The sequence below is a fragment of the Vespula pensylvanica genome, chromosome 24 (genome assembly GCF_014466175.1).
Source record: "Vespula pensylvanica isolate Volc-1 chromosome 24, ASM1446617v1, whole genome shotgun sequence".
Lineage (NCBI taxonomy): Eukaryota > Metazoa > Arthropoda > Insecta > Hymenoptera > Vespidae > Vespula > Vespula pensylvanica.
In genome coordinates, this window is record NC_057708.1 from 1,790,556 (window position 1) to 1,816,142 (window position 25,587).

At 30.1% G+C, this 25,587-nt stretch overlaps 9 protein-coding genes and 1 long non-coding RNA gene across 19 annotated transcripts; 6 read left to right on the top strand and 4 right to left on the bottom strand.

Moving 5' to 3' along the window:
• Positions 1-34: 34 nt before the first annotated feature.
• Positions 35-604, bottom strand: LOC122637099. The gene is made up of 3 exons (XR_006329121.1): positions 411-604; positions 266-328; positions 35-144 (listed from the first exon to the last, which is right to left on the bottom strand). It is a non-coding gene; the product is annotated as an uncharacterized LOC122637099 (long non-coding RNA).
• A 673-nt stretch (positions 605-1,277) lies between these two features.
• Positions 1,278-4,499, top strand: LOC122637090 (protein PTCD3 homolog, mitochondrial). 3 transcript variants are annotated; one of them, XM_043828973.1, is made up of 10 exons: positions 1,278-1,415; positions 1,819-1,930; positions 2,031-2,205; positions 2,301-2,557; positions 2,655-2,769; positions 2,852-3,188; positions 3,286-3,488; positions 3,556-3,891; positions 3,971-4,186; positions 4,261-4,499. In XM_043828973.1, the coding sequence occupies exons 4-10, from the start codon at positions 2,307-2,309 to the stop codon at positions 4,417-4,419; spliced, it is 1,617 nt and encodes a 538-aa protein (XP_043684908.1). In that variant the 5' UTR covers positions 1,278-1,415; positions 1,819-1,930; positions 2,031-2,205; positions 2,301-2,306; the 3' UTR covers positions 4,420-4,499. The 3 variants fall into 3 exon arrangements, with proteins under 3 accessions (XP_043684908.1, XP_043684905.1, XP_043684907.1); XM_043828970.1 differs by lacking the exon at positions 1,278-1,415 and adding an exon at positions 1,427-1,578 and having other exon boundaries at positions 2,008-2,205; XM_043828972.1 differs by lacking the exon at positions 1,278-1,415 and adding an exon at positions 1,427-1,578 and having other exon boundaries at positions 2,008-2,205; positions 2,661-2,769.
• A 37-nt stretch (positions 4,500-4,536) lies between these two features.
• LOC122637088 (SWI/SNF complex subunit SMARCC2) lies at positions 4,537-12,207 on the bottom strand. 4 transcript variants are annotated; one of them, XM_043828965.1, is made up of 11 exons: positions 11,886-12,016; positions 11,350-11,469; positions 11,118-11,231; positions 10,675-11,039; positions 10,366-10,590; positions 9,970-10,265; positions 9,571-9,880; positions 8,750-9,501; positions 8,347-8,657; positions 7,879-8,236; positions 4,537-4,854 (listed from the first exon to the last, which is right to left on the bottom strand). In XM_043828965.1, exons 1-10 carry the CDS (start codon positions 12,000-12,002, stop codon positions 7,886-7,888), a joined length of 2,961 nt encoding a protein of 986 aa, XP_043684900.1. In that variant the 5' UTR covers positions 12,003-12,016; the 3' UTR covers positions 4,537-4,854; positions 7,879-7,885. The 4 variants fall into 4 exon arrangements, with proteins under 4 accessions (XP_043684900.1, XP_043684901.1, XP_043684902.1 ...); XM_043828966.1 differs by lacking the exon at positions 4,537-4,854 and adding an exon at positions 12,066-12,207 and having other exon boundaries at positions 7,762-8,236; positions 11,886-11,989; XM_043828967.1 differs by lacking the exon at positions 4,537-4,854 and having other exon boundaries at positions 7,762-8,236; positions 9,970-10,262.
• Positions 5,005-7,588, top strand: LOC122637094. Its single transcript, XM_043828978.1, has 4 exons — positions 5,005-5,507; positions 5,598-5,928; positions 6,698-6,903; positions 7,036-7,588. Exons 1-4 carry the CDS (start codon positions 5,005-5,007, stop codon positions 7,265-7,267), a joined length of 1,272 nt encoding a protein of 423 aa, XP_043684913.1. The 3' UTR covers positions 7,268-7,588.
• A 22-nt stretch (positions 12,208-12,229) lies between the features above and the next one.
• LOC122637098 lies at positions 12,230-13,105 on the top strand. 2 transcript variants are annotated; one of them, XM_043828985.1, is made up of 2 exons: positions 12,230-12,370; positions 12,649-13,105. In XM_043828985.1, the coding sequence occupies exon 2, from the start codon at positions 12,662-12,664 to the stop codon at positions 13,067-13,069; it is 408 nt and encodes a 135-aa protein (XP_043684920.1). In that variant the 5' UTR covers positions 12,230-12,370; positions 12,649-12,661; the 3' UTR covers positions 13,070-13,105. The 2 variants fall into 2 exon arrangements, with proteins under 2 accessions (XP_043684920.1, XP_043684918.1); XM_043828983.1 differs by having other exon boundaries at positions 12,356-12,574; positions 12,649-13,104.
• A 25-nt stretch (positions 13,106-13,130) lies between these two features.
• On the top strand, positions 13,131-15,011 carry LOC122637095 (methyltransferase-like protein 25). Of its 2 annotated transcripts, XM_043828980.1 has the most exons (5): positions 13,131-13,709; positions 13,788-13,958; positions 14,030-14,120; positions 14,241-14,338; positions 14,423-15,011. In XM_043828980.1, the coding sequence occupies exons 1-5, from the start codon at positions 13,131-13,133 to the stop codon at positions 14,654-14,656; spliced, it is 1,173 nt and encodes a 390-aa protein (XP_043684915.1). In that variant the 3' UTR covers positions 14,657-15,011. The 2 variants fall into 2 exon arrangements, with proteins under 2 accessions (XP_043684915.1, XP_043684914.1); XM_043828979.1 differs by having other exon boundaries at positions 13,788-14,139.
• Positions 13,742-16,098, bottom strand: LOC122637097 (cell division cycle-associated protein 7-like). Of its 2 annotated transcripts, XM_043828982.1 has the most exons (4): positions 15,925-16,098; positions 15,091-15,801; positions 14,797-14,981; positions 13,742-14,645 (listed from the first exon to the last, which is right to left on the bottom strand). In XM_043828982.1, exons 1-3 carry the CDS (start codon positions 15,982-15,984, stop codon positions 14,826-14,828), a joined length of 927 nt encoding a protein of 308 aa, XP_043684917.1. In that variant the 5' UTR covers positions 15,985-16,098; the 3' UTR covers positions 13,742-14,645; positions 14,797-14,825. The 2 variants fall into 2 exon arrangements, with proteins under 2 accessions (XP_043684917.1, XP_043684916.1); XM_043828981.1 differs by lacking the exon at positions 13,742-14,645 and having other exon boundaries at positions 14,732-14,981.
• Positions 16,099-16,555: 457 nt separating this feature from the next.
• Positions 16,556-19,483, top strand: LOC122637092 (ornithine aminotransferase, mitochondrial-like). 2 transcript variants are annotated; one of them, XM_043828976.1, is made up of 5 exons: positions 16,556-16,728; positions 17,723-17,847; positions 17,979-18,274; positions 18,336-18,666; positions 18,772-19,483. In XM_043828976.1, exons 2-5 carry the CDS (start codon positions 17,770-17,772, stop codon positions 19,366-19,368), a joined length of 1,302 nt encoding a protein of 433 aa, XP_043684911.1. In that variant the 5' UTR covers positions 16,556-16,728; positions 17,723-17,769; the 3' UTR covers positions 19,369-19,483. The 2 variants fall into 2 exon arrangements, with proteins under 2 accessions (XP_043684911.1, XP_043684910.1); XM_043828975.1 differs by lacking the exon at positions 16,556-16,728 and adding an exon at positions 17,138-17,418.
• Positions 19,484-20,702: 1,219 nt separating this feature from the next.
• On the top strand, positions 20,703-23,318 carry LOC122637093 (ornithine aminotransferase, mitochondrial-like). The gene is made up of 5 exons (XM_043828977.1): positions 20,703-21,299; positions 21,403-21,707; positions 22,071-22,271; positions 22,469-22,694; positions 22,934-23,318. Exons 1-5 carry the CDS (start codon positions 20,918-20,920, stop codon positions 23,098-23,100), a joined length of 1,281 nt encoding a protein of 426 aa, XP_043684912.1. The 5' UTR covers positions 20,703-20,917; the 3' UTR covers positions 23,101-23,318.
• Positions 22,241-25,500, bottom strand: LOC122637091 (zinc finger protein 658B-like). The gene is made up of 4 exons (XM_043828974.1): positions 25,206-25,500; positions 24,995-25,120; positions 22,844-24,922; positions 22,241-22,716 (listed from the first exon to the last, which is right to left on the bottom strand). The coding sequence occupies exons 1-3, from the start codon at positions 25,356-25,358 to the stop codon at positions 23,294-23,296; spliced, it is 1,908 nt and encodes a 635-aa protein (XP_043684909.1). The 5' UTR covers positions 25,359-25,500; the 3' UTR covers positions 22,241-22,716; positions 22,844-23,293.
• Positions 25,501-25,587: the final 87 nt, after the last annotated feature.

The following is a 25,587-nucleotide window of genomic DNA, read 5'->3' on the forward strand; positions in this document are numbered from 1 at the left end:
TCTCTCTCTCTCTCTCTCTCTCTCTCTCTCTCTCTCTCTCTCTCTCGTTCTTGATCGCTGCGTACTTCTTTTTCCCGCTATGCGCCATCCCAGAACTGGGGTGTACGTGTGGTGTTTTAGCTTCCTTATAAACTTTATTCAATTCTTTCCAATAGAGCAAAGGGTTCACCATGCATACGGAATATATACCATTCATATGCAAAATAAAAAAAAAAAATAAAGAAAAAGAATTCGAAAAAACGAATCTCTCTATCTCGCGACCTACCAGCTGTCGCGATGTCTCTCTAGGGGTGGTGCAAAAAGATCTTGGGATTAAAGATGATACGACCTGAAAGCAAAACATGTTTTTTAACGGTAGTTTCTCTCATAACGATAACTTCGAGAACTCATTATCACTTCTTCTATCTTACCTAACTTTCTTCAAATTTTCATCTAATGTTTATCATTACGAAAGAATAACTCTTTCGAATAACATCATTGATGGTTATGATAGTTTTAAAATGATTACGAATGTTGATATTAATCAAGTTACAAAGATATGTTTAATGTTTGTTTTAATTATTAATAGAACTTTTTTTCTTTAATACGTAACACAATATTTGAGTACACTCACAATAATGGCCACCGCGCGCAGCGCACCATGAGAGGTATGATGAAGTATTTAAAATCCGTTATAGTTTAAAATGTATGTGTGTATGTGTGTATGTATGTATGTATGTATACATATATATATATATATATATATATATATATATATATATATATATGTATATCAGTAAAATATACAATAAATTTTTTTTTATCTATCTATGTTAATGCGGAGATATTAATATTGCCATTTTTGAATAATTCACTTAAACATTATTTTAAATCCTATTTTCGAAATCAGTTCTTCTCAGAATATTGCGATTTAATCTCAACTGCTTTTATTTAATGAAGCGTAACGCGTTTGATTTGATACATGTAAGTACCATATTGTAAAGCGCGCTTATTTAAATTACAAGTAGAGTGCAGCACATGTAATACCTTTTTTCCATATCTTTCGAAAAAGTATATTACGTACATAAATGAAATTTTATATTGGTTTATTTCTTATATATATTTTATATAGTAATATATAATTGCATCGTTTATATGTTTAAAATTTTTAATTTAATATTTTATATATATATACACACACATATATGATGTGTATATACATATATATATATGATGTGTACTGTTTTAACAGAAAAGATTAAATGTATGAACAACTATATGTGTTATGTATTTGCAAAATTGATTTATAATAATTGAGTGACTATAATTAATGAAATAAATTACATTCTCGCGTAATAATAAATAGATTATTCGTAGAAATTCTAATATCATTAAGCCTGTATATAGGCAACCGAATAACTGAGGCTGTATAAATGGTAATGCTATTGTATAGTGTGATTACCAATTGAGGTTGTGAGCGAATTTAGTTCATAACGTGTTAAGATTCTAACCTTTTTATATTCGAAAAAGTTCATTCGTGTGCTTAAATTTTCGGAATAGAAATAACGTAATGAATGTTTTGACGAATACGTCATGCCGGTATGTGGTTAAGTGTTTTGAAAAAACATGTGAATGTATCCAAATAGATATTATGTATTTATTTTGCTTAATCTATTTTTGAGAGATTTTTAATATTCATTATACTTAATGAAACTCATGATTTAATACTTATTCATTTTTTTCAAAGAAAAAATTTTAATTATCATCAATTTTTCTATCATTATTGTAAATAATGTTTTATTTCATTGTATTAAAAAAGTTAATTATTACACTTTATAGGGTGGCCAACAAAATTATAAGAAGATTGCAGTCCTCATCTTCTACAGCATCTTCTACAGTTGACATAAAAATACCAGATAGAATAGAGCGTGGACCAACAGATATCTTAAGAGTATGTAGAAATAATAATATTTTTCTATCTTTTCCTAATTTTAATAAAATGTAAAAAATATTTAATATATACTATAGGCTTTAGAAAGAACTATCTCTAGGGATCCTTTTACTCCACATTATAAATATTATGACGATCCATATTTAATACCTACATCTAAACAAACTCAACGACAATATGCATTATCATTTGAATCTGGTAGAAAAACAGGAATATGGGTTCATCAAGAACATGCTGAATTATTTAGACAGAATATTGCTGATCCTACTATACAGGTAAATATGATTTTAAATGTTATTAAAATTATATTTAGATTTTTATACATTTATAAAATTAGATTTATATTACATTATATATAAAATGTTCATAGGAATTTATGCCACCTGCCACATATACAAAAAAAGAGCAAGTTTCAGAAGAAATATTATTAAGTACAATATCAGAAGGTAAAACGCTTGAAGCGTTAGAAATATATAAATTATTGGAAGAAAATGTGTCGATAAAAGCTAAGCAATTTCTTTTAGAATTGTTATGCTTTTCTAATAGTTCAAATCTTAAGCAATTTACCTTTCAAGAAGAATCCTGGTATATGTTTGTTGATCATGAAAAGAAAAAACATACTTGGAAGTATGTATTATGGAAGCATTCAATATTTTCTTATTGACAATTTCTATCAGACAATTAAGTCTAAAAGAGTTACTACATTATTATTAATGGTTATTATTTTTAGACAGGCAGCAGAAATTAAGGAACTATTTAATTTCTTGATATCGCAAGATGCTGAAACAGCTGCTGCTGCATACAATACTTTAATATGTGGCAAAGCTAAATATTTACAAGTATAATATTTTTTCATAATATACATATATATAAAATACATTTCTCAAAACTACAGTTATTAATATCTATTATTTTTCACAGACACAGGAAGCTTGGTCCTTATTTTTACAATGTAAAGAAAACAAAATACCATTAAATGTTAATGCATATAATGCAATAATAAGAATAATACCATATGTGAGAGAAGTTTTAAAAGAACCTACCAGTGAGGTATTTAAAATACTTAAAGACATGAATGCAAATGGCATACATCCTAATTTAGCCACATTAAATTCCTCTTTAGAAATAATTTATACATTAAGATCATATAAAATAGCAGCAGAATTTACATATTCTTTATTGGAAGAATTTAAATTACTAGAAATAAAACCATCATTAACCACGTATTGCCATATACTTTTTTTGGAAAATCAAGATAGTAAGACAGTTTATTTTATATCTATATGAATTTACACAAAATTGTTTTTTTTTTTTGGTTATTAATTAAATTTAATATTCATTAATTCTGTGTATAGGTGAAACCTTAATCACAGTTTTAGAGGATATGTTAAATGTGTTAGAAAAGAATACCCTTGAACTTCGTGATTCAAAAGATATTAATTTCTTCCCTACTGCAATGGAAATAGTTAGAAGAGAAAGTAACTTGGAACTAGGAGAAAAACTGCATGAACTTCTTCTAAAAGACGACAATTATAAATTTATTGCTAATGCTTATTCTGTAAGTTTTGAGAATTTTTAATTTGAAAGTATGTTTATTACATAATATTTGTTTTACTCTTTTCTAGGAGAATGTCTACTATAGACACTATGTTTTCTTAAAACTGGCAATGTTACCAATAGAAAAGTTTTTTGAATTTTATTATAAATTAAGTACACATATTTATATGCCAGAAACGAGTATTATGGAAAACATTTTAATAACCTTACAATTGCAGTCAAAAGAAGTTATTATAGAAAACTTACCAAAACTTTTGTCCCAAATAAAAATATTTACTATGTTAGATAATGAACATGTAACAAAAGTAGCTCTAGATATAGCTTGTCGTTGTGACATTGAAAGTGAATCTCCACTTCATAAAGTATTTGCATCATTTGCTTTGGATATCTGGCATTTTAAACAGGTTAATAATTTATTTATAATTTATTTATGATATTTTATATATTAAATCATTATTATATAATAATATTTATTACTTTCAGTCAAAATCCTCAAGTATTAGACAAGTTTTATGGAATGTTGTAATATTGAAAGATATAGCTTTGGTGCTCTTGCGTGCTAGTTGGTACAATGAAGCATCAGAGATAATATCGTTTATTATATCTCATGAAGCACCTATGATGGGTGCATTAAATGTCACACAAATCAATGAATTGTTAGAAATTTGTATTTTACAAGGCTATGCATCAATTGCTCTTGTAAGATATACATATATCTAATTTTTATATATCATTAAATTATATATATATAACAATAATTCCTTGATTTTTAGCATTTAATCAAATATGCAATGAAATTTGATTTAGAAGAGACTGCTATGATGGCTAGAAGAGTATATAATGTTATTCCACTCACTGTGGCTGAGAAAGAGAAATTGATCAGTTTAGTGGGAAGTGATGTACTTCAATTGCAACTATCTGATCAGCACTAATTCCATAAATACATAATGAATACTAGTCTGTAACCTTTCTATTGTATTATACTGATCTATAAATCTATTGACTCTCGTAATTAGATATATCAGATGAATTCATTAAATATGCATATTCGTGTCTCATAATTTTATATTTATTAATAATAAAAATATATATTGTGTAATCTCTTTCAGTGACGAAATACTGGTGCTTACAAATAGTCGCACGTATATTAAACTATAAAATTTGTTCCATGAACAAACTGCATATATTTTAGCGAATGTTATTGATATAATTCAGTAGCTTTGTCCCCCTAAGGAATGTAAATCACATGCACGATCGACATGTACATCGTAATGTCCTTGTCCCTTGAGTTCGATCCCGAACGATTAATGAATTAGATTGTACGATGGTGGGAGGCTGTAATCCCTTGTCACTCAAATAGCTATTTCCTGCATCACACAGCATAACGTCATAACACTTTTATCTGCTTTAAAGACTAAGACAGTCATATCTGGTCTCATTCAACCAACTTAGAGAGAATCTATTTATTGCATTTGATATTTTTAAGAATTTAAGGAAATATATAAGAGAGCAAGACTATGCGGCTTACATTAGAGTCTGTACGTGAGTTGATCATGAAAGATGAATCTGACGTGGTGATTAATAGTGTAGAAGAAGAACCAGGATCAGGAAGAGGAGATAATTATACATCAATGTTATACCGTGTTCGTGCAAAAGGCAAGAAACAATTAAAAAGTGGAGAATGGGATAATTGGGAACGTGCAATAATTTATAAAGTTTTGCCACAATCAAAAGAACGCAGGGAAGCTTTCAAAAGTGAACTGCTGTTTCGTAATGAAGTAGCATTCTATACATACGTTTGGCCTGCTTTAAATCAGTTGCAGATAAATGGTAAAAAAGTTTTTAATGGCATTGCTAAAGTGTATGCTGCAAGAGCTGAAATAATAGCAATGGAAGATTTGAGGGAAAGAGGTTTTAAAATGGCAGATAGACGAAAAGGTCTCAAATTTGAACATTTAAAGCTTGTATTGAAGGCTCTGGCTGGTTTTCATGCACTTAGTCTTACATTAAGGGAAACAAGGTAAATCTATTCTATCTGATCTTTTGCAAAAGTACAAATATTGCTTTTCTTATTTTATTTAATTAATTATTTATCTCATTGCTTACAAAGACCGGAAGAATTCTTAAAATTATCAAATCCAAATGATGGTAAAGGCATACAAGAAGTACTGTTTCGTATTGAAAATGAAGATTGGTATCGACAATATTACAAGACTGCAGCAAATAATGCCATAAGAATGGTATCCGATGGTCTTCCTGCATGTATGGAACACAGGAGAGAAGAAATTATGGAGAAGTTGAATGCTTTTCTAAATGACAGTGTCTTTTTTCGTACAATGAGCGAACTTGCAGCGGCACAGGGTCCACTCACTGTATTCTGCCATGGTGATTGTTGGATTAATAATATCCTGTTTCGAGATCAACAAGATTCAGAAACCGAAGTAAGTTTTCTACTAACAAATAAGAGAAACATATAAGATTATGCAATAGTAATAAAATATATCGAATCTATTTTCATTTGAATAATTAATTTAAATAGAGAAAGAAATAAAAAATAGAGCAATATTTATTTTTATGTATTTTTATTATATAAATTTATAAGGTTTTAGTTTAAAAAATCTTCTATAATTATCATTAATTACTACATTAAAGATCTCACTGAATCATTCAGGGTATAAGGTTTTGGAATCTAGAATGTAAAAGAATAAAAAAAGAGAGAAAAAAGATACTATTATGCATGATAATAAACACATTTTAGAGTAAGTCTTAATTATTTCTCTGATCAAAGTGCAAATAATTTCTCTTGCTAAAAATATGTAATGCTTTATATATATGGTAAGTAAATATCAAATATTCTTAAATATTCTCTTTTGAACTTTCTAATATATATGATATCGCCATTATTTCATATATTTATTATCATTGAAAATATTTAATATGTTTTATGGATAAGATTCGGTATTCATGTTTTGTTGTTATTTTATATATACTATTTTCTTAATTATTTTTATGAATGTTTGTCTATAAATAAATTTATTTACACTAGTAAAATACTTTGCATTGGAATACACAAAAGGTACTCTTAATTGTAAGTAGATCAATTGTATGTATAAAATCGTTTATATTCCGTGTGTTATTAATTTAGAATTTATCAAAAAAAAATACTAAATTGTATCCTCTATAATATGTTTTAATTTCTTAATTTTGCAGGACATTTATTTAGTTGATTTTCAACTAAGTCGAGTTGGTTCACTTGCTCTTGATCTTGCAAATTTACTGTACTGCTGTACAAGTGGAGAAGTTAGGCAGACATACATGACACAACTGCTTCAACATTATCATTTTCACTTGATGTCATCGCTGCATATACTTAATCCAGAGCAACCACCAAAAAATGCTTCTATTATATGGGACTTGTGAGTAAAAAATTAGAGAATATGTTGAAAAAAAATGCAATATTTTAAAATACAATGTGAAAAAGTAATGTGTGATAATGAACAGACATAGACGTTACAGTCGTATTAAAGCATATTTTCATTTCTGTATAGACTGAATAAAGAGATGCGAAGATGTGGACGATTTGGTGTTGGTTTAGCTTTGGATATTTTGCCAATTAGTACGTGTGCAAGCGATGAAGCTCCAGATTTATATGAAAGAGCAGAAGCTGGTAAAGAAGAACGCAATACACGAGCACCACCACGACCACCACCACCAGGAGCTGAATGTGCTCGATTGATGACTGATTTAGTTTTGGAATTAATACACAATCATGCTTTATAGACTGATCGTAAAAATACCAAGAAATGAAATACTTTATAGTATTATAATAAGTATTAAAAATGCTTACTATTATTTTTATGGCTTTATAGTTTACAATGATTGATTGTAATGTAGACACTAATGGATTATTTGTGTTGTATGTATTTATATATGCAAAATTTACAAGCGCTAAGGAATAATTTGATTGAAACAAGATATTTAATTAACAATATCTTTTTTCTTTTAAACACAAAACGTTTCAAAATAAAATTGATGTAATAGCAGCTTCTATTCATAGTTGGTCTACAAATTTTCGAAATAAATTCATAATTCACCGAAAAAGAAGATTAAGATACTTTTTTAGATCCTTTTTCAATATACTATTTGACTATGAATACAGGTACAAAAATCTATACAAATTTGGCAAATAATTAAAAAATAAAGATAAAAGAAAATATGAAAATAGAACGAAAATAAACTAAAGACTTGTCTGGTGTAATGAAGGTGATAGAATGTGTAATTATATAAGTGTAATTTATGTTTACTATCCTACAGAGTCATATTTGAAACAATCATAACAGCATAGAGAAAATGCTGTTATGACTTGTCGCTAAAATTTTTAAATAACTCACGATGGAGTTATGTCTGCTCAGGTGGAGTATGTTGTTGTTGTTCTTGAGCTAAACGTTGATGCGCTTGTTGCCGTGCTCTGAATTCAGCTGCTCTCAGTTGTTCTAAATGAAATTGTTGTCTTTCGGTAATAAGTTGTTGTCTCTGATATTCGAGTCCCTCACGTTCGCGTTCCATTGTTGTTTCTAATTCTTCAAAATGACGTAATTTAATTTCTAATTTTTTCATTTGAGTTTCAACCAGTAATGCAACCAAAGACTTTATCTTGCGTTCCTCTACAGCCGCTAAATGCTTTGCTTTCACGGCAGCAGCAGCTAATGCCGCTGCTGCTGCAGATTGTAATTGGGCGTCCCTCACGACCTAATTTATTTATAAGGAAAATCATTAGTATTATTCGAGTAAATAATTCGATTACTCATTTAACTTTTATCCGTTCGTATTTATATTACGTAATATCTAACGTGACTTACCTTATCCTTCTTTTCTTTTGCCTCTATAGCTTCAGCATCAACAGAAGATTTAGTGTCGTCTTCGCTCTCTTTAGATTCGTCTTCTTTCTTCGTTATCTCTAACGGGGATTGCTCTACGTCCGATGTATCCTTCGATTTTTCTGGATCTTCTTTCTTTGTTTCTATAGAAGCTGGACCTGTTGAATGAGGAGAAGTAACTGCTGTTGCTTGAGCTCCAGCTGTTGATGGTGTTGTAGTATCATCAGGCGGTTCAGGTGGTCCCGTACCAGCAATGCCTGATTGTGCAAGTCCAGCAGCTGGATCAAATTTTCCTAATGATCAAAAATTATCTTTTCTATTATCGATCTCTTTCATAGAGAATTTTTCTAATAGAAATAAATTATTTTATTTATAACGTAATTACCATCTGAATTAGCACTAGCTTGAACATTTCGCAAATGCTGATCTAATAACGCAGCTGGAACTTGATCTTTAATAGCAGCAAATTCTTCCATAGCAGCTTTTGCTGCACTAGCTGCCACTCTAGGATCTACGACTGAAGCTAAAAATGCAACTGTACTCATAACCGGATTTCCAGCCTTGGAAAAAGGTACCGGTTGATACGCTAGAGGTCCTAAACCTTCCGGACCACCTTCTTCAAGATACGGATCTTCTATGGGTAATCGTAAGAAATGTAATATGCATTCATCTTGCGTCCTTGAACCAACGTGTTCACAGACTTTATTCCAATCATCTTTATGAAGTTCCAGGCCTTCTAACAATAAAAGTGTTTCCTGCTCCGTCCAATCACGCGTTGCTCCAGCCGCTTGTTTGTTCTTTAAAACTGCAGGTTTCCTAGAATACTGATCAATTTTTAAACCAAAGTTTGTCATAGCACTAGCCGAAACTTTTTCTTCGGCTCCGAGTGCTGCAGTAGATTTCTTCTCAAGATCAAGCAATGTTTTTGCTGCAGACGGTTGTGGTGTTTTTGGTGGATTTGGATTAACTGGTGCAAGTCCTGATGGAGTATCTGACAATACATGAAAATGAGATGTTGGAGGTGGACCCATAGGCGTAGGTCTGGATTCTGCATCTACTTGGTAATTAATAAGACCCCATTGCTCCAGAAAAGCGTGAACGCGCATAATCGCACAAACATCACCAGCTAAATTACGCCTATAACGATATCAAATGTTATTATATAGTATTCATTCTTCTTAGTAAATATTCTATATGAAATTATACCTGCAAGCTGTCGATGTGATATATTCCGTTGGATTTAATCGATATGTATCGATCATAAAATTTCTATATGCAAGATAAATTTCTGGTGTCTTAGATTTGTTTTTGCCATTGAAGAATTCTGATAATGCTCTTTTCTCGATGGTATGAATTGAATTATAATCAAACCAAGCAGAATAGCTAGGTACAACTATATGATGCGTCTGTTCCGTAACATTATCTTCTGGTTCGTCTCCTTTACCTCCTTCTCCTCTTTCTTTGCTTGTATCTCTTTCTTCTCTGTCTTGAGTGCCCTGAGAACTTCCTTTATCACCTACATTAATGGATTCATATTTTTAAATGGAAATTACAATGTATATCAAAGAACAAAATATATTAAGTTAAAAATATTATTTTACAAACCCTCCATTGGTTCATCCAAATCTGCCATATTGCCAGATTTAAGAGGTTGTAGTTCATTATCTTGTTTTTTATTTCCAGTTGATGTTAAACTACTGCTTGTAGTTGCATTGCTGCTTTGGCCTGTAATTGGCGGATTAGCAGGAGCAGCAACAACCTCTACAATACGAGGTTCAGCTGGTGGATCTTCCATCCCTTGAGTAAGGTCTTCTTCTTCGTCCCCACCACCACGTGATTTTTTTGGAGTAGCTGCCGAAGAAGTTGATGAAGTGCTTTGTATATTTGAAGGAGCCCTGCTACTGAACATATTATATTTAAACATCATAGGGTGCTATATTTGAATTCTATCTTTTTCCACTTATAATAATACATATCAAAAACATTATATACAATACAAACCTTTTGCGTTTTCCAAGTTTTGGTGGAGGACTAGGTGATCTTTTTCTTTTTGGCTTCTTTCCTGGTGGTGGGTGAGCAGGTTGTGCCATCAAATCTTCTACTAAAAGTCTATATTTATGAACCTTTTTTTGTCCACTATCATCTACCTCATAATCTTCTTCATTCATCCATTCATTGTACTGATCTAAATCAAGTGCCCACGTTGCCGATACCTTATATACCGATCTAAAATAGATGTAAACTTTTGTAACTTAATTAACTAAGTAAAATTATAGGCGAAATTATAAACGCGCAATATATTAATTTTACCTTGTACTTGTAATATTAAGAGTTCCTTCAGGAAATTCCCAAGGAAGATCTAGAGTAGTCCAAGAATCATAACTATCTGGGAAGTAGTACCAATGAAGAAGAACCGATCTTTCACGTCTCATACATGGTCGTGCACATTCTTCTTCCATTGGATCTACTGGTGGAAAAATAATATGTGTAGCATCTGCTTCATTTTCAACAACTGTGCCTTGATGTCGTCTTACTGCTTCTTTTACTTTTGTAGCTGTTGATTTATCGACGTCAGCTCTTACAAAAACACTTGGTATAGTCAAACATCTATTCTGAGTTAAAGCACGCTCTGCTGCCATTAACATTTCTACTATACGATCCATACGAGATCCTGACTATACAGAGATAATTAAAAAATGTTATGTTATCCTATCAGACATAAAGTATTCCTTATGTAAATCAAATAGAAATACCTTTCCAACTGGAAAGTCAAATCTCCGCCATCCTTGTTCTTGCTTAAATCGATAAGCAGTAGAAAGTATATGACACAAACCACCTCCAGGTTTAAAGTCTAAGAAACATTTCATCTAGAGAAAATAATTATTACCTTGTCTGTACAATGTATATATACATATATATATATATTATTATTTATATATATATATATATGTAATTTGTATTATAATAAGTAATAGATATACATACTGGAAGTCTTGTCATAGGTGGCTTAGTTACATTTTTTCCTAAGTTATCCTCTTGAAATTGAAGTAATTGTACCACTAGTGTTGCTAAGCTTTTGTTAGTAGGAGGATCTGTTTGTACATACTGCAAGAAATATTGATAAATACAACTATACAAAAATGACTGTAAGAACTTTACGATAGTTACTTCATTTATAAGATATTATCAAATAATGAAGTCATTGCAATATTAAATATCGTATGACATGATATAATTATAACAATCTAAGATTTGATATTTAAATCACACAAAATATAATTTGATCGTATGAAGTTATGCAAAGTGTAAGTTAACGCATGAGCATATGCACACTGAAACAATTAGAAAAATATAGCATTGGAACTTATAAATTTGAGATCTAAGATATAAAAATACAAGATAAAATATCCAAATACATGTTTAACTATAAATTATAAAAAAAAATAAAAGAAAATTAATATCATTGTACGACATATACAGGATATTTCCTAATGAACTCGACGCCGACTATACGTACATACCTTTTTGCAATTTTTCAGGAGCCATTGTTTAACCCCATCAAGTTGTGCAAGAATTTCCGCAGAATCAAAAAATTTGGCATTGGGTCCTCCATCCTTTTTTGGGCCTAACGCAAGCATTTTGTTATAAATTTTAGATCTACAAATTCTTCAAGAATACTACGAACAATAACGCCGCGTTACTTGCAAACATGACACGCCTCTGAAGTTGGTTGTATCTCTTGACTTCTCAATTACTCAGCACGCTTACAAATATAATTCTTGATGTTGAGAATTGAACGTTAAAATTATTATTTTCACTATGAAAATGTAACTGTGGTTATGAGAAATGCCAATATAATAATACGTTCGAATTATAACCTAAATAAAAATACAGATATGACATCGACGTGAAGGGCGATGATATTTCGGATGATTTGATTGGCTAACGCGATTGTTCAAATATGTCGGCCAATGCACTTCGATGGCGCAGGAAATTCGTAAGCAAGGTGATCAGCAAAGAAGCCGCTAACCTAAAATTATTTGAAACATTATCTACCTTTTTCTTTTCTTTTTTACATTGAAATATTAAGACTCGAATATTCTTTGAATTTGTAATATGAGCAGAAAAACTTTCTACTTTTTAATGTTTCCTTTTATAAAACGTAGAGCAATTATTATTATATTATAAAATATAATATTTTATATATGAAGTATGTATTGTAAACTAATATCGTTTCCGAGGAAAAATAATTTGAAATGTTTATATAATTTAATTATTTTTCAGGTAAGACGCAATTATGTCTGAAGGAAAAGAGGACTTTGATGTTAATCAAGTTTTTGAAAATCTATTATTTGCGGAAGAACAAGCGCAGAAATCTGGTTACACAGATGGATATGAAAGTGGCCAAAACAAATTATTGAAAGGATATCATCTTGGATATCACAGAGCTAGTTTAGTAGCTGCTCAGTTAGGATATTATTGTGGTGTTATAGAGCAGTATTTACATAGCAATAAAAGTGCTAATGAGAAAGTTATATCATTGGCCAATGAAATTTTAGAAAATATTCATCATTTTCCTAAACATAACGACAATACTACGGATATTTTAAAAACTTTAGAAAATATTAAATTCAAGTATGTTAAATTTTGCTCCTTAGCAAAATTAAATCCTGTATATCCTGAAACTAACAAACTTGAATTTTAAATCTTAATTTTTATATATATATATATATACCTACTCTAATTATAAAACGTTATTTTACAAAATGATTCAATATATGGAACATTTTCATAAGGTTATAGATTTTTTAAATCTGTATGAGCAACTCATTGATTGCCATTTAGTTGACTTTATTAGCGAAAAATTATGGGACAAATGTTTACCAGAACTATTAAAATCAGAACTTGATAATGTTAAAACAATCAATGACATTTGGAAGGAAAATGAAACAGTTACTCAATTAAACGAATTTATAAAAATTACAAAGTTATTGTCTTTGCAAGCATGTCCAATGATTTTAGATTTCAAAGATATTCCAGAATTTTTGTTAAATCTAGATAATGACAAATGGAAATTTAATGAAATAAAAAATGAAGATACAGGATTCATGAGTAAAAAAAAACTTCATGAAGTGGAAATTCTTGGTCATGTTGTTGGTTATATAGCAAATTCAACCGGAGGTTTAGTAATAGATGCTGGTGCTGGAAAAGCTTATTTATCAACATATTTAGCAGAAAATTATCAATTACCTGTACTTGCGATCGACTCATCAAACTTATGTCATAAAGCAGCTGTTCATAGAGCAGAGAAAATGAAAAAAATTGGAAAACAAACTTCATCTTTGGTATATTACAGAAATATTATAAATAGATTATTTTTATATTTTTGTAATCATTATTAGTGTATATTCATGTCTTTCTAGGTCAAATATGTAGTTACTAAAATTGATGATAATACAGACTACAGTACAATGGTGAACATACATTTTCCAAATTGGAATTTAAAAAGTAACTTGATTCTAACTGGATTACATACATGTGGATCTTTAGCTCATTCTCTTATGAAAGTTTTTCTGCAAAATGATGACTTTAAAGTAATTTGTGTTGTACCGTGTTGTTATCATTTAGTAAACGAATCATTTAGCAAAAGAATTAACTTTTCTAGAAATGCCAGAATGTTGGCACAACAATGTATAGAAAGAACAAAAGAAGCCAAATCATTGTCACCATCATTATTCTACAGAGCATTATTACAAGTACTTTTACATTCTATGGGTAAAATTGTAAATTTAATTAATTAATTTACTAGTCCAATTTTATTTATAAGTAATGTTATTACTCACATTACTTACATTATAATAAATTAATGTTTTCAGGTTTATATAATGTAAGGATAGGACGTGGAGGACCATTGTGTGACTTTCCAACTTATGCAAAGTGGGCATTATTGAAAATTGGAATAGATTCAAAAAAAGTAAGGAATAAAGAAGTGTTAATAATTTGCCATTACAACACATTTTTTTATAGTATATTTGATATATAAGAAATATTTTTTTAGATACCATCAACTGAAATTTTAGAAGAGTTGTATCAGTCTCATATACATTTCAAATTAAAATTGAATCTTTTCCAAATATTACGAATATACATAAGTCCTGTACTGGAGGCAGCAATTATATTAGATAGAATAATATATCTACAGAACAGTAAGCAGTGTTCAAAATCTGTTATTTTACGCTTGTTCAATCCTGTTTTATCACCAAGACAATATGCAATTGTTGCTATAAAATAAATCTCTTTCAAACATTATTTTTGTAAACAAATGGTGAACAATTGGTAGTTTGCAATATGTCAAAAAAATGTTATATTTATATAAACAAGCAATGTTTTATCAAAAAATACACACTGGATATATGAAATATAATATCTTACTTAGTTCTTTTGTATTTTATGAAAACAAATTATGTGTCATCTTCAACTGATTGTAGATAATCCATCACTGATGAATATCCTTCCTCTTGTACTACAGGAGCTAAAATTCCTGTTGGTCGTAAACCATTTCTTGTTCTACATATACTACAATTACACAAACCTCTGCAAGGAGGACAGGCCCAATTCTAAAATAAAAAAAAATAGTTTTGTATACATATGAGCGTATATATTTATCCTATTTTACACAATAGAGCGTATATATTTATCCTATTTTACACAATGTATCCAACTTACAGGATCTTGCAAGGCTTCAACTGCACTTTCTCCGTATCTTCCCTGTAAGCAAGGCCCACAAAATTTACCTCTTATACCAATACATTCTCCCGATCTACAAACTGTTTTTGTATCTAGTGTTTTTTGTCTACATTGATGGCAACATGTACCATATATTTTACAATATTGTTTTAGTGTGCTTCGTTTTGCTACGTTATCCAACATTTTCTGTGTTATCTTATCAACGGATGGTATGTTATTAGGATCATATGGAGATTTTAATATCTTGGAACCTTTTTTATTACTAATCGATTCTTCAAATAGATTATTATCGTAATCATCATCATCATCGTCATCTTCTTCTTCCTCATCAACATCACATATTCCCATTTTCATTAGATCAATACTTCTTTGGAAAGGTTTTGCCCAAGGAAACAGAACTTTTATTTTTCTTTTGCTTCTTTTGCATTCATTAGCATTTTCATTATTATCAGAATCATTTGATGTATCACTTACAGAATTTCTAGCTTTACTTCTAGTATTATATTGCTTACGTATCGTTAATTGTGTTTTAATTTTTAAATTATTATCACCGCCTTTCTTACGATTTTGACTTATTTTTTGTTTTTTTCTAGGTGGCTCATTTTCAATATCTTCCTGTTTTTTATATGCTTCTTGTAAATTTTTTTCTTCGGCTTTTAGTTCATTTATATCTTTGAAAAACTCCGCGAACTTGAAGGAAAGAAATTAATTATTAAAAATGAATTGTTGATAAAAAAAGAAAAGACAATAATTGAAATTTATGTTTTAGTTAGGGATTAAACAACACTATAAAAAAAGGATATTTTTACTTACAATAGCATTTCTTTCAGCAATATTTTTTTGACGAAGAGTATTATAATCGTCGTCGCTCATTATTTCATATGAAATTAAATATTTATAGAAAAATTTATTGTCGAATATACCTCTCTCTCACATATCTTCAAAGCAAATAGCACTTTTTAACTGTTTCTTATTATTTGAATATATATCTACCAGTAAGAATACCAATAAAATATCACTAAATAATACTAGATATCCTAATGACTTCTTTCAAAAGTGACCAACAAATTCAGCCAATAGCGTGAACTTCATTTACAATCTAACGAATATTTTATTGTAATATGAGTAAATTAACAATAGAGGTGTTTAACATAATTTTCCGAATTGAAAAAAATTATTAAATATTTAGAAAATGTACATAATTTAGTTAATACTATTATAAAATAAACGATATTTAAATTTTATATAATTAAAGAAATGCGTATGTTTATTGGTCCATTCAAATTCCTATATATAATACCAATGACTTCACAATGAATAACGGAGATCACATGATTGCTGTACAACTTCAAGTTAATCAAATGTACCGTGCTCATTTTACCTTATTTTACTTGATTATTTTCATTTGTAATTTATTATTTATTAGTACGAACAATTCTTTATAAATTTACTTACAATTAGAATGCATTTCGATGCATTGTGACGTATATATATTTATACATATATATATATATAATTTATAAAATAAGTTAAATTTTTAGATCAGTGAATTTATATTATAAAATTCGCGGTAAAATAAGTGAATAATCATATATATGTGCCTTTGAGTGCAAGTGCGTGAGTGCATTCGATATATGCATATACTTCAACTTGAATTTACTTTTTTTTTTTTTTTTAATAAAAAATGACATCAAATTAACATCGTAATTAATAAATCGATAAGTTGAAAAATATAACAAATATTAGCTTATCTTTTTGATTTTTTTTAGTAATAAATAAATGAAATAAATATATAAATAAATATATATATATATATATAATTATATATATAGTTATTATTAGTAAAAGAATAGTATAAATATATAGAATGTATGTGAAATGATATGTGCGTATACGTAATATTTCAAAATGCGAGAGAGAGAGAGAGAGAGAGAGAGAGAGAGAGAGAGAGAGAGAGAGAGAGAGAGAGAGAGAGAGAGACATTAATTAAAATTTATGGAATAACGTTAAAGATCTTTGAACTTTCAAGAAAGTTCACCTTTTAACTATTATCTAAGAGAACTGAAGCACATTTTCTTATCTACCATATGACGTGTGGGACGAGTAAATGATTTGAGAAGTAGCAATGACTATAAATACTAACACACAGTTCGGTTCTATCTTTTGAACGTGTACCTCAATGAAATTTAAACGTTCGTGTAGAATTATTCAATTTAATTTAATTCGTCTAAGATATTGTTTGGTGGTATCTTCACACTCATCATCATTATTACGAATTAGTTTGATATATTTTTGAAGACAACGAAGGTATTTGAAGATATTTGTTGACAAAACTTAAGTTTAATTTTTTATTTAGTCTATCGTTTGACGTGCATAACTCCGATAAACGAAGAGTAATTATAAAGTATTGTATACAATAGATCATAAACATAGCATCGTAGTTTCCAATTTATCCGTTTCATTGAGGAAGAGAAACAATCAGAGAAAGAGAGAGAAAGAGAGAGAGAGAGAGAGAGAGAGAGAGAGAGAGAGAGAGAGAGAGAGAGAAGAAAAAGAAGATGAAACGAAATACTCTTATGTCCTATAATTGTTCTATTGTTTTTAATTACAGTCATTCCAGCCGTGAAAAGATTTTTTTTTCAATAAAGTCGAGTAACAATGGAATCTGTTGTAAAAACGATACTCGGAAGTTTTCGTGTTACTTCTACATCTAATTTGTTAAAAATTCGTAGACAAGTAAGCTGCTTATATTTCCTTGTATTTTTATCTTGAAATTGAGAAGAGAAAAAAGAAAAAAAAAAAGGAAAAAAAAAAAGTAAAACGGATAATGTTAGAAAAATATACATAATTATTTGTAAATATTACAGTATCCGAGAAGTATCACATCACAGCAAATATTCGAACGCGAATCGAAATATGGTGCACATAATTATCATCCTCTTGAGGTAGCTCTTTGTAAAGCCGAGGGAGTATACATGTGGGATGTCGAAGGAAAAAGATATTACGATTTTTTAAGCGCTTATTCAGCTGTTAATCAAGGCCATTGCCATCCGAGAATTTACAAAACCATGGTGGAGCAAGCGAAGATTTTAACATTAAGTTCGAGAGCTTTTTACACAGATGTTTTAGGTGAATTCGAGGAATATGTTACCAAATTGTTTGGGTACGTATATCAAATGTAATAGATATTATGGTATATATATATATATTTTTTTTAATTATAGGTATGACAAATGGTTGCCTATGAATACTGGAGTGGAGGGAGGAGAGACGGCTTGTAAATTAGCACGAAGATGGGGATATACGAATAAGGGTATAGCGCAATATCAAGGAAAAATAGTTTTTGCCGAAGGTAATTTTTGGGGAAGAACAATGAGTGCCGTATCCTCAAGTACTGATCCAAGTAGTTATAGTGGATTCGGTCCATTCATGCCGGGCTTTGAATTGGTACCGTACGATGATCTCGTTGCTCTTGAAAAAGTACTTGCCGATCCAAACGTTTGTGCCTTCATGGTCGAGCCTATTCAAGGTGAAGCAGGAGTAGTAGTTCCACAGGTAAGGGAATAAAAAAAAAGAAATATTGACGAAGAGACGATGATCTATGCATATATCTTAATTTGTATCCTCATTCGTTTTTGTTTGTTTTTTTTTTTCTCGAAGAACGGTTATCTAAAAGGTGTTAGAGAACTTTGTACAAAATACAATGTTTTATGGATAGCCGATGAGGTTCAAACGGGCCTAGGAAGAACAGGGAAACGATTGGCCGTCGATCATGAAAACGTTAAACCTGATATTTTAATTCTTGGAAAGGCATTATCCGGTGGCTTTTATCCGGTATCTGGGGTCTTAGCCAATGATCCTATAATGTTAACTATAAAGCCTGGCGAGCATGGCTCGACTTATGGTGGTAATCCTTTAGGTTGCAAAATTGCTCTTGAGGCATTACGCGTTCTCGAAGAAGAAAAATTAGCGGATAATGCCAATAACCTTGGTCCCATTTTAAGAAGCGAGCTTGAAAAACTTCCGAAAGATATTGTCACGTTGGTTAGAGGAAAGGGACTTTTAAATGCGATCGTTATTAATAAAAAGATCGATGCGATGGATGTATGTCTGATGTTGAAGGATGAAGGTCTTTTGGCAAAACCAACACACGGTCATATTATTAGACTTGCTCCCCCTTTAATTATCACAGAATCTCAGATAAGAGAGTGTGCGGATATTATTTCACGAACGATATTGAAGTTTCTAACTCTATGATTTTCTTTAGTAATAATCTTCTTTATGATAGATTACATTCGTGTTAAGAATATCTTGATATATAACTAAATACGTACATATGTTATATATTTATAATATAATTTTATAAAACGAATTATATCCTCTTATATTTTATTACCTGTTTATTGAACATGTTTGTCCTTATCAGTATATAAGAGATATATTGTACAAAATTTTCCTTTCTTAACAATATCTCGATCATTATCTCAAATGTATTTCGTCATGCATGTCAACGCTCCGTCGTGCAACATCGATATACTTTCCAGATTCTAATCGCTTTCACGGAAATTAATTTCTTAACGACGAATAATTATATCGTAGTTACACTTCATTATATTATTATCTTTAAGAAAACTCATTGGTCGTATATGCTTGTATGTTTTTACATTATTGACAAAGCAAAATGTTATACATAAATAACGTTAAAGTAGAGCGCGTATTAGATTATTATATTCCATTAATAACTCGTACGAGATAAGGCAACTCATTATGAAACTGATAGCTTCGTCTTCTTGCCTGATCACAATGTAGTTATTACTATATGAGAAAAAGAAAGGAAGAGAGCCTTAACATAAATATATATTTAGATATATTCAGCAAAGTAACGTATATAAATATTTTTTCTGTATTTCTAAAATAAATCTGCACTAACACTAATATTGTATGACAAACATATTAACCAGTTAACATTCTTAATATGATTTATCTCGATAATTACACTTTCTTAAATAATTATGACTTGGGGGAAGAACGACTGATAAGAGATAAAGAAAATTAAATATCGGATTGTAAAAATTCACAACAAGCTATATTATCATCTTATTTGAAAACGTATCTCATTACGTTATTACTATATTTCTTTTCGCCCAATATATATCGCAAGGGCAATTAAAGAGAATGTGAAGTTATAACATTGTTTAATGTTTATACATTCGTCATCGTATTGTACATTAAACAGAATTTCTAATTTCTAATCATTGTTTTTAAACAATCATGTTTCTTTTATAATTATAAATATAATTAATTATTTAATGTTTTCTGTTTTGTTTATATTCGGTCGAGATAAACGTATTTGAATGATCGATCGATCATTTAAAATGTATTATACAGTTTTTGTTTATCGACTATGACGATTTTAACGTAGATTATATTATTTGTAATCAAGAGTTTACTTTAGAACATTGGCGCCTTCTTAAACGCCCAACACAAAAGCTTATTATCAGCGTGTTTTAAATCCATGCGTACACGGATGTAGTATTTATTTTAAATCCCCTTTGCACAACTTTTGCAATCTATACAAATAAGTTAGGAGTAAATAAGCTTCCCCCTCTTATATCGTTACATTGCTATAAATGATGGTACATTTTACGTGTTTTGTTAGAAAGTATCTCGCTGCATTTCTACTTGATATATTCAGTTTTTTCCTCGTCATTTTTCATTAATATTAACATACCTTTAATATTTGACAAAGGTGATAGTGACTTATCATATTGGTATCCAATTATATATGTATTGAATAAAAAAAAAAATGCAATCGCTTAGACAAAGGATTTTGAATGTAACGAAGAAGAGGTACGATCAAAAAAAAAGGTGTCTAAGCACCCAGGAAATAATCGAACGAGATGACAAATACGCTGCGAGACATTTCAAGCCTCTTCCAAATGTGGTACTTACCAAAGGTGAAGGCGTTTTTTTATGGGATAAAGACGGAAAGCGTTATCTCGACTTTTTAGCCGGTTTCTCGACTATCAATCAAGGTCATTCTCATCCTCGTTTGGTCAAAGTTATGAAGGAACAAGCTGAAAAATTGGCTCATACAGCAAGGGCTTTTTATACGGAACCGCATGGAGAGCTAGGAGAATATTTAACGAAATTAATTGGGTACGATAGATTCATACCTATGAATACAGGTAAAACAAATGATGGTTTTTGTAATATAAAATTATATTAATTTGAGCGAGAGTGCTACAATGTTATATGGAATCTTAATGAATCATTTGTAAATATGTACAGGAGTTGAAGGTGGAGATACAGCTTTGAAATTAGCTAGACGTTGGGGATACAGAATAAAAAAAATACCAAGCCAAAAAGCAACCATTGTGTTTGCTGAAGGTAACTTCTGGGGCAGATCGTTAGCAGCATTGTCAGCATCAACTGATCCTCTTTGTTACAACGATTTTGGACCGTATATGCCATTTTTCGATAAAGTACCGTACAATGATTTAGTCGCTCTAGAAGCAAAATTCAAAGAAAATCCAAACATTTGCGGATTTATGATGGAACCAATTCAAGGAGAAGCTGGTGTCATTATCCCGGACGTATGTTAACGTTATTTCGTTTTTCTAAACAGACATGTGTATCCCCAAAGTCTACATGGCGTTAAATATTAAAATATGAAAATATTCTACATGTTCATTATAAAAGTTTTACTCATCGAAAATTACTTCAAGATCAATTCACGAGAATTACTTACTTCTATTCAGTTTTTTTAACTGGTAGATCTATATCAAATCAATTTTAAATTGCTTATCAATCAACTCTCGACATTAATTACATTTTCGAGTGGATCGCGAATAATTATCGTTTTTAAAAGTAATTCTCGATCCATAAAAATTTAAGAAGCTATTCTACAATACTTAAATATAGAATCTCGATTATTTGATCAATTATACTTTCTGCAGAATGGATATCTAAAAGCTGTTAGAGACTTGTGTACGAAATATAACGTTTTATGGATCGCGGACGAAGTGCAGACTGGACTTTGTCGAACTGGGAAACGTATGGCTGTCGATCATGAAAATCAAAAACCAGATATTTTGATTTTAGGGAAAGCACTTTCTGGTGGAATGTATCCAGTTTCTGGTGTATTATCAAACGACGAGGTATTTAAATTTAGAACATAAATGATATTATGATGATAAGTGTTAACAATTTTCCTAATGTAAGAAAAAATATTTTTTTTTATCTAATACCTGCATCCTGGAAGATCATTCGATTCTAATTATCTGAAAATATGACACACACATACGTGTGTGTGTGTGTGTATATATATATATATATCAATAATAATTTATTATAGATAATGATGTGTTTCGAAGCGGGTTGTCACGGTAGCACTTTCGGTGGTAGTCCTTTAGGAAATAGAGTAGCTTTGGAAGCAGTTAAGATCTTGGAAGAAGAAAATCTTGCCGAGAATGCTAGGAAATTAGGCGAAGTATTAAAAAATGAATTGGTTAAATTACCGAAAGATATTGCTGTGGAATTTAGAGGACGTGGTTTGTTAGCTGGCCTTCTTATCAATAAAGGTATTTCCTTATCTTGTATTATCTGAAAATATATGGCAATTATAAGGAACAATAGAATAAGATATGGTAGAATTTCATTGAAACGTATAGACGATGTATATCCATATGGTATAATGATATAAAAGATCTAATGCACTATTAAAACTTACACAATATTTCAGTATATTATTTGAGTGTCAGTTATCCAATATTTAAACATATGATTTCAAAATACTCATAATTTATGTGTTTGTTCTTAGATTTCGCCACAGGTTGGGATATTTGTTTGAAATTACGTGATGCGGGTTTATTAACAAGACCGACGCACGGACAGTTAATTAGAATATCACCACCATTGACTATTACCAAAGATCAACTTGAAGAAGGTTTACATATTCTGACGACGACGTTAAAAAATTATAAATAGATTATAGAATTAAAAGCGAAAAATAATTACATTATATTAATAAGAAAACTTATTACCAAAATTGCACGCTTTTACATGATTATTACTTTTAATCGACCAATGCACCATACGAGAATTTTTTACATAGATATTTAAAGATGTGATATATTATATTATCCGATGTACTTTATAAAAATTTCTTTTTATATTATAATTAAATGTGGGAATCACTGTGCCTTTTCATATGTCTCGTTAAACTAAAAGCTTGAGAAAACATTTGATTGCATTGTTCACACTTGTATGTCTTTGTTCCTGTATGTAGATTTAAATGTCTCTTTAAATGATTCGCCAGTTTAAAACGTTTCCCACATAATCGACATTGATGTTGCCTCAGGGAAACATGCGAAGCCTCGTGATTCTTAAGATGACTTGATTGAGAAAATGTTTTACCACATAATTTACATTCAAATGGTTTTATCTTTGTATGAATTCTTAAATGTTCCACCAAATTACCTTTTTGAGTAAAACATTTGTTACAATATTCACATTTATGCATCTTTATTGATTTATGCGTTTGTAAATGTACTTTTAAATTGTAGTTTTGACTAAATCGTTTATCACATATCTCGCACTGAATAAGATCTTTCCCAGTATGTAGTTTTTCATGAGCTTTTAAATTTTTTATTAATCTAAATCTTTTCTTACAAGTATTACATTGGAATCCTTCAAGTTGTAATACTTTTTTGGAATCACTATATACTTTGTTATGAGTTTTCATATGTTCTTCAAGATAAGAAGGATATGTAAATATTTTGTTACATAATTTGCAAAAATGTACATTCTTTTTAGTATGTAGTCTCATATGTGCATTCAACTTACTTTTAGATGCATAAGCTTTTTCACAACTGAGACACTTAAATGGTCTTTGATCACTATGAGATATCTGATGAGCAAGTAATTTAGATTTTTGACTAAATACTTTAGTGCATAATTTACATTTGTATCTTTTTGGATGCGAATTACTTAGTTCCTTTGCATCAAGTTTTTCTTTATAATCAGAATCTGATGAACAAGCTTGATAATTATTTAAGATATGTCTATCTGTTTCAACATTTGGTGCTTTAGTAAATTGTAAATTATGCACATTCGTAACATCATTTTCTGAATGCATTATATTTTGAACGCGTTGCGTACCACTTTCTCGAACATCATCGAGATGAATATTACCCGGAAAATTTAAATTTTGCATTTCATTATTATCCACGTTAGGTCTTTGATAAGATAAATTTTCAACCGAGTTATCGACAGAATTCATAGATCTTTCGTAGCTCAAATTTTGTGGTAGTTGATTAGAATTTTCGCAGATATCGATATTGTCATTGTCACAAGATATATCTATATTTTCTGTAGTATGTGCTATATTATGACATATTAATTGCGTTCTATTAGTAAATGTATGATTACAGAGAGAACAGTGGAGCGCGCAAGCAGCTCTACTAGAACCATCTTCATTCACTGACATCATGTGCATTACGTTAGACGTAATTAATGGAGATAATTGAGTATTTTGAATACCATCATTAGAGAGATTAGAATTTAAATGGCTGAAATTAAGATATGTATTTTGAGACTCTATGATGTGCATATGTTCTACGGGAATATTCTCTTGTACAAAAGGTAAATGCAGTCTATTATGAGCACATAATTCTTGATAACTCATAAACACAGCTCCACATTCTATGCATTTTAAAGTTTTGTGTGAATTTTGTACAGGCATAAAACCTTGACTCTGCTGATACAGTTTACAGCCAGATACTGTTGCATAGGAAGTTAAACCAGAAACCTAACGAGTAAAACGTAAACACATGATTTATTAAATTATCACAGAAAATATTAGAAAGTATAAAAATAATACCTTTAAAGCAGCCTGTCTTAAAGCTCTATCGGCTGCTCTACATTGTTCTCTATATAAAAGAGCAGATTCTGCTCTGGTAACACATCGGTCACACATTTTTTCTGGTAATCCATCTCCTTGCCAAACCTACAACAAAACAAAAATAAAAAAAAAGCAAAATAAAGAAATAATAGTATATACATATGAAGGTTGTTACTTTATATTTATTTACTTCTAGACACGATAAAGATCTCAGTTTGGCAGCGAGAGAAGAACCTGCAGGTCCAACGAACAGACAAACCATTTTATCGCCGTCCTCTCGCAAACACGTACGACACAACTTGCTAATATTTTCTCCATCGATTTCTTTAGTTACTATGAACATCTTCGATTCAATTAAAAAAAAAAAAAGAAGAAAAGAACTTACGAACAAAAACACATCACTTATCAATGAGTTTGACGTTAAAATTTTAAACGAAGATTAGAGGTTATGCCGCTATAATTGTTTCGAAAACTTCAAGGTTACTATATCTCTCTGCAGATGGCAGGTTAGTCGAGAAACATAGAAATGCAATAAAAGCATAACATCGCCGTTCGATGTAGACGTACTTTGA

What these genes read in the sequence shown, in the direction of transcription:
- LOC122637090 (XM_043828970.1), top strand. Translation starts at nt 1,550, where the DNA reads ATGAATGTTTTGACGAATACGTCATGCCG. An exon ending in GCAAAGCTAAATATTTACAA is followed by an intron (nt 2,770 to 2,851) that starts GTATAATATTTT and finishes TATTTTTCACAG; the next exon opens with ACACAGGAAGCTTGGTCCTT. An exon ending in TTATTGCTAATGCTTATTCT is followed by an intron (nt 3,489 to 3,555) that starts GTAAGTTTTGAG and finishes ACTCTTTTCTAG; the next exon opens with GAGAATGTCTACTATAGACA.
- LOC122637094 (XM_043828978.1), top strand. Translation starts at nt 5,005, where the DNA reads ATGCGGCTTACATTAGAGTCTGTACGTGAGTTGATCATGAAAGATGAA. An exon ending in AACAAGATTCAGAAACCGAA is followed by an intron (nt 5,929 to 6,697) that starts GTAAGTTTTCTA and finishes TTAATTTTGCAG; the next exon opens with GACATTTATTTAGTTGATTT. An exon ending in GCTTCTATTATATGGGACTT is followed by an intron (nt 6,904 to 7,035) that starts GTGAGTAAAAAA and finishes ATTTCTGTATAG; the next exon opens with ACTGAATAAAGAGATGCGAA.
- LOC122637088 (XM_043828965.1), bottom strand. Translation starts at nt 12,002, where the DNA reads ATGCTTGCGTTAGGCCCAAAAAAGGATGGAGGACCCAATGCCAAATTT. An exon ending in TTGACTTTCCAGTTGGAAAG is followed by an intron (nt 11,040 to 11,117) that starts GTATTTCTATTT and finishes ATCTCTGTATAG; the next exon opens with TCAGGATCTCGTATGGATCG. An exon ending in AAACTTGGAAAACGCAAAAG is followed by an intron (nt 10,266 to 10,365) that starts GTTTGTATTGTA and finishes TAATATGTTCAG; the next exon opens with TAGCAGGGCTCCTTCAAATA.
- LOC122637098 (XM_043828985.1), top strand. Translation starts at nt 12,662, where the DNA reads ATGTCTGAAGGAAAAGAGGACTTTGATGTTAATCAAGTTTTTGAAAAT.
- LOC122637095 (XM_043828979.1), top strand. Translation starts at nt 13,131, where the DNA reads ATGATTCAATATATGGAACATTTTCATAAGGTTATAGATTTTTTAAAT. An exon ending in GAAAACAAACTTCATCTTTG is followed by an intron (nt 13,710 to 13,787) that starts GTATATTACAGA and finishes ATGTCTTTCTAG; the next exon opens with GTCAAATATGTAGTTACTAA. An exon ending in AGTACTTTTACATTCTATGG is followed by an intron (nt 14,140 to 14,240) that starts GTAAAATTGTAA and finishes TAATGTTTTCAG; the next exon opens with GTTTATATAATGTAAGGATA.
- LOC122637097 (XM_043828982.1), bottom strand. Translation starts at nt 15,984, where the DNA reads ATGAGCGACGACGATTATAATACTCTTCGTCAAAAAAATATTGCTGAA. An exon ending in TTGCTGAAAGAAATGCTATT is followed by an intron (nt 15,802 to 15,924) that starts GTAAGTAAAAAT and finishes CTTTCCTTCAAG; the next exon opens with TTCGCGGAGTTTTTCAAAGA. An exon ending in TTGAAGCCTTGCAAGATCCT is followed by an intron (nt 14,982 to 15,090) that starts GTAAGTTGGATA and finishes TTTTTATTTTAG; the next exon opens with AATTGGGCCTGTCCTCCTTG.
- LOC122637092 (XM_043828976.1), top strand. Translation starts at nt 17,770, where the DNA reads ATGGAATCTGTTGTAAAAACGATACTCGGAAGTTTTCGTGTTACTTCT. An exon ending in TGTTAAAAATTCGTAGACAA is followed by an intron (nt 17,848 to 17,978) that starts GTAAGCTGCTTA and finishes TAAATATTACAG; the next exon opens with TATCCGAGAAGTATCACATC. An exon ending in CAGGAGTAGTAGTTCCACAG is followed by an intron (nt 18,667 to 18,771) that starts GTAAGGGAATAA and finishes TTTTTCTCGAAG; the next exon opens with AACGGTTATCTAAAAGGTGT.
- LOC122637093 (XM_043828977.1), top strand. Translation starts at nt 20,918, where the DNA reads ATGCAATCGCTTAGACAAAGGATTTTGAATGTAACGAAGAAGAGGTAC. An exon ending in ATTCATACCTATGAATACAG is followed by an intron (nt 21,300 to 21,402) that starts GTAAAACAAATG and finishes AAATATGTACAG; the next exon opens with GAGTTGAAGGTGGAGATACA. An exon ending in CTGGTGTCATTATCCCGGAC is followed by an intron (nt 21,708 to 22,070) that starts GTATGTTAACGT and finishes TACTTTCTGCAG; the next exon opens with AATGGATATCTAAAAGCTGT.
- LOC122637091 (XM_043828974.1), bottom strand. Translation starts at nt 25,358, where the DNA reads ATGTTCATAGTAACTAAAGAAATCGATGGAGAAAATATTAGCAAGTTG. An exon ending in GATCTTTATCGTGTCTAGAA is followed by an intron (nt 25,121 to 25,205) that starts GTAAATAAATAT and finishes GTTTTGTTGTAG; the next exon opens with GTTTGGCAAGGAGATGGATT. An exon ending in TAAGACAGGCTGCTTTAAAG is followed by an intron (nt 24,923 to 24,994) that starts GTATTATTTTTA and finishes TTTACTCGTTAG; the next exon opens with GTTTCTGGTTTAACTTCCTA.